The sequence below is a fragment of the Propithecus coquereli genome, unplaced genomic scaffold (genome assembly GCF_000956105.1).
Source record: "Propithecus coquereli isolate 6110/MARCELLA unplaced genomic scaffold, Pcoq_1.0 Scaffold114, whole genome shotgun sequence".
Lineage (NCBI taxonomy): Eukaryota > Metazoa > Chordata > Mammalia > Primates > Indriidae > Propithecus > Propithecus coquereli.
Genome location: NW_012135414.1, coordinates 833825 through 838157, shown reverse-complemented (window position 1 = coordinate 838157; position 4333 = coordinate 833825). Strand labels below are relative to the sequence as shown.

The window sequence follows — 4333 nt, the reverse complement described above, 5'->3', positions numbered from 1 at the left end:
GAGACTCTGTCTCAAAAAAAAAAAAAAAAAAAAAAATAAGCTTGCAAACTATTTGTGTCTAGAGAAGAAAATAAAGGGCTAAGAATTTACACCCACATTTTGGGGATGGGAAGAAGAGCTGGGAGAAGCACTTGATAGAAGTCTTTTGGAAGAGACAGACAAGCAAAGGACTAACATAGGTCCAAATAAAATAAGCCCTTTAACAGAGGGACAAGGTTGTTAACTCAGACTAGGGGAGGAATTTGGCAGAGAAGACTGCAAAAAGATAAGAAGAGTTTCATAGATAAAGAAGGAAGAAAACCCAAGCCTAAAAGAATAACATTATAAGCACAATAGGGTGTAGGGCTGGGTGACCCTTCTAGCACCCCATCAAGGACCACGTCCTACAGCTACAGCTTGCGGTACCAGTGATGTGGGGCTCATCTCTAATTAACAGTCCTTTCCACCACGGTCAATGCTAGAGAAAAAAAAGAATAAAAAATAAATAAAAAAGAATTAACATGATCCAGAATCTTGTAAAAAGGTTTTCTTAAGAGTGTGACCTTATGACATCATAATTTCAAATACAATTTGTAGGAATGTGAAGAAGCAATAGCATATGGCGAGTTTCTAAAATCTCCATTCATCAACTACTATGATGACAAATATGAAATTCGAGAGAGAGAGAAGAGACTAAAACGAGAAATAAAAGGTATGTTACTAGACTTCTTGTTAGATCACTTTTGTAGTACTTTCTAAATTTCTTTTTTTGTACTGTCTTTGCCTTTGGGGGTCATTGGTTAGCATAGAAAATATTTTTAATAATTACCATAGAAACTAGAACTTTCTTGATCTCCAGAAACCAAGCACCTACCTCACAAATCCTACATTGCATGTCTGTGGTGGGTGGGGGAGGGAAGAGTGAGCGACAGAGAAAAAAATGCTGTGTTGTACTCCATTCACAGTAGACATTTTCTTTTCTTTTTTTTTTTTTTTTTGAGACAGAGTCTGGCTCTGCTGCCTGGGCTAGAGTGCTGTGGCGTCAGCCTAGCTCACAGCAACCTCAAACTCCTGGGCTCAAGCAATCCTTCTGCCTCAGCCTCCCGAGTAGCTGGGACTACAGGCATGCGCCACCATGCCCGGCTAATTTTTTTCTATATATTTTTAGCTGCCCAATTAATTTCTTTCTATTTTTATAGAGACGGGGTCTCGCTCTTGCTCAGGCTGGTCTCGAACTCCTGACCTTGAGCAATCCACCTGCCTCGGCCTCCCAGAGTGCTAGGATTACAGGTGTGAGCCACCACGCCTGGCCCACAGTAAACATGTTCTCACATAGTGATCGTTTTAGAATATGTCCAGAAAATGGTGCTATCCATCTATGTATGCAGAGTTTTTAAAGACTCCTTTGAGATTTTTCTGTTCGAGAAGGAATTACTTTTTCCTTTTGTGTGTCTCTAGTATTCTTCAAGGAAAGAAAGGCTTTCCTGCTCAGTTATTTTTTTTGAGACAGGGTCTTGCTCTGTCACCCAGTCTGAAGTGCAGTGGCACAATCATAGCTCCCTGCAGCCTCAAAATCCTGGGCTCAGGATCTTCCCGCCTCAGCCTCCTGAATGGCTGGAACTACAGGTATGTGCCACCATACCTGGCTATTTTTTAATTATTTGTAGAGACAGGTTCTCACTGTGTTGCCCAGGCTGGTCTCTAACTCCTGGCCTCAAGCAGTCCTCTCACCCCAGCCTCCTAAAGTGCTGGGATTACAGGTATGAGCCACCATGCCCAGCCCAGTCATTTCTTATAGGCCACCATTGCAAGCAGAGCTTCATGTCCACAGCTACCTCTGTGGTTTCTGTATTTACTATTGCTAACATAAAGTTCTTTCTCACCAAATTAATGTCTTATCATTTAAGTTTACTTTCTCTAACTCTGTTCTTTCTAATTGTATACTTCAACATGCTTTTCCAAATTACCTTTCTTGCTTTCAGGACAAAATAGTTCTATATTTTTTGAGTTGTTCTATATATTGCTTTCTGACTTTTTTGCCCTTTTTGTTATTTTTTTTCCTGGACTCTCAGTTCATGTCCTTTTCAAAATGAAGTTACTAACTCTGAAAAAAGTAGAGGAATTACTTCTCATAGCTCCTGTATGTTTTACATATTGTATTTAATATAGAATTATCTCAACTATAGTTGTCCCTCAGTATTGGTTCCAGGATCCCTCTCATATACCAAAATCTATGCATCTCAAGTCCTACAATTGTCTCTGCAGAACTTGAGTATACAAAAAGTCAGCCACCTATATCCATAGGTTTCACATCCTTCAACTGCTGGGGGGGGGTTTGTTTGTGTTTTTTTGTTTTGTTTTGTTTTTTGAGACAGGTCTTACTCTGTTGCCCGGGCTAGAGTGCAATGGTGTCATCTTAGCTCACCGCAATCTCAAACTCTTGGGCTCAAACAATGCTCTTGCCTCAGCCTCCTGAGCAGCTGGGACTACAGGCACACACCACCATGCCCAGCTAATTTTTCTGTTTTTTGTAGAGATAGGGTGTCGCTCAAGCTGGTCTCAAACTCCTCTCCTCAAACAATCCTCCCGCCTCAGCCTCCCAATGTACTAGGTTTACAGTCATGAGCCACCGCGCCCGGCCTCAAATGCTATATTTTCAGTCTGCTTTTGGTTGAAAAAAATTCACATGTAAGTGGACCCATATAGTTCAAACCCATGTTGTTCAAGGGTCAACTCTGTGGTGAAATTATAGTGCATGAGGATTATGATTAGGCAATTTAATTAGATATACTTTTCTGTTTTTCCCAAGTTTTCCATAATGAGCAGTTATAACTTTCATAATCAGAGAAAAAAGTTTGTTTTCCTTTTTAGCTGGCTGTATCGACAACTCTGTAGCATAAATACACTTTGAGGTTCACTATGATCCATTGAAATGTATATTTCATGCTAAAAGTTTTTACTGACCACTTCTTTACTCTTTCAAGATTCTGTTGACATGTTAGTTTTCATTCCTCACTGTAACCTCATCTCCCGCCTACCCCTATCAGAATCACTACCATTGGAGATGCATATTAAGTGCCGAGTCCTGACAAAACATAACATCAGCTCTGGCACTGAAACCTCCAAAATGCATGTGCATGTCCACACCCAAGCACGCACTCTGCAGGTTCGTGATCTATATACTCTGGGAGAGTAATCTGGGCAGTTCGGCATCTACCTATAAGTACTGTGGCCAGGCTTTATCTTTAGAGAGTAATTGAAATGTCATACGAGACTGTCAAAGGGACATTTTATACATCTTGCTTGGCCCTGTCTTCTAGGGCTGTCTCTTTATCACTAGAGAGAACTTGAGTTGGTCAGACATGACTTTTCCTCACAAAGCTAAGATGATTACTGTTCTTTCTGGTCCTCATCTTCATTGTTTAACCTAGTTAAACTATGTTGAATAGAATAATAACTATTATTGGATTTCTGAATGTTTTCCACTTTTAGCAATCAGGAATATAGAACTGCAACCATTCAATTTCGAGTGAGTGATTTTTTTTTTTTTTATCTTAGTAAGGGTTCTTTAGAATGTCATTGTTAACACATTTAAATGTCTAGCTTCCCTGTCTACTAAGTTATTTACAGACTTATGAAAGCTTGGCATGGACTGTCTTGCTGATAAATATGCAAAAATACTTTTATATTTTCTAGTACTCCAGAGAAGTGGGCATATTCCAATGTGGTTCACGATATCTTCTGTGAAAAGAGCAGATGAGAGTCCCCCCCATTATACGAGGAAGAGCCGCGCCTTGCGGAAGAGTAGCAGGTGGCCTCAAGAAGATAAAGAAATGATGTACAGGAATAGAGACCGTAAAAAGAGCAGGAAAGCTGACAGACATCGTGAAGTGGATGAGGATTTTCCCAGGGGCCCCAAAACTCACTCTCCTGGCATTATTAAAACCTGGAAGCCTCATAAGTCCTTTCACCATTCATCGCATTACCACAAGTCAAGAGAAGACAAGCTTCCCAAAGAGGGCAAGCGGGGCAAGCAGAAGAAAAAAGAGAGATACTTGGAAGAGGATGGCAATGATAATTTATTTCTTATTAAGCAGAGGAAAAAAAAATCTAAGCCGTACAACAGCCTCTGATTTGACTTTCCATTGTTCATTTGGTCTTCGTATTTGTAGCATTCTGCCAGTATTTTTATTATTTATGATTAAACAAAGTGAAGTTTTTTTAATTTTAGCCATTCCTAGAGTTTTGGAACAAAACCCATGAGGATCTCATTTCTCTGTGTCCAACAGATTATTTGGTAAGAAAATAGATAAACTTGGACTTCTCCTGTTTCAATGTCATTTTTACTCAGAAT

The 4333-nt window shown here is 39.8% G+C and overlaps 1 protein-coding gene across 1 annotated transcript in view; it reads left to right on the top strand.

Annotated features, from left to right (window-relative positions):
• ZCCHC7 (zinc finger, CCHC domain containing 7) overlaps window positions 1-4112 on the top strand; it is a 250035-nt gene extending 245923 nt beyond the window's left edge. The window contains exons 8-9 of the mRNA XM_012655820.1: window positions 577-691; window positions 3676-4112. Coding sequence (XP_012511274.1) covers window positions 577-691; window positions 3676-4112 — 552 coding nt within the window. The remainder of the gene's footprint in view (window positions 1-576; window positions 692-3675) is intronic.
• Window positions 4113-4333: the final 221 nt, after the last annotated feature.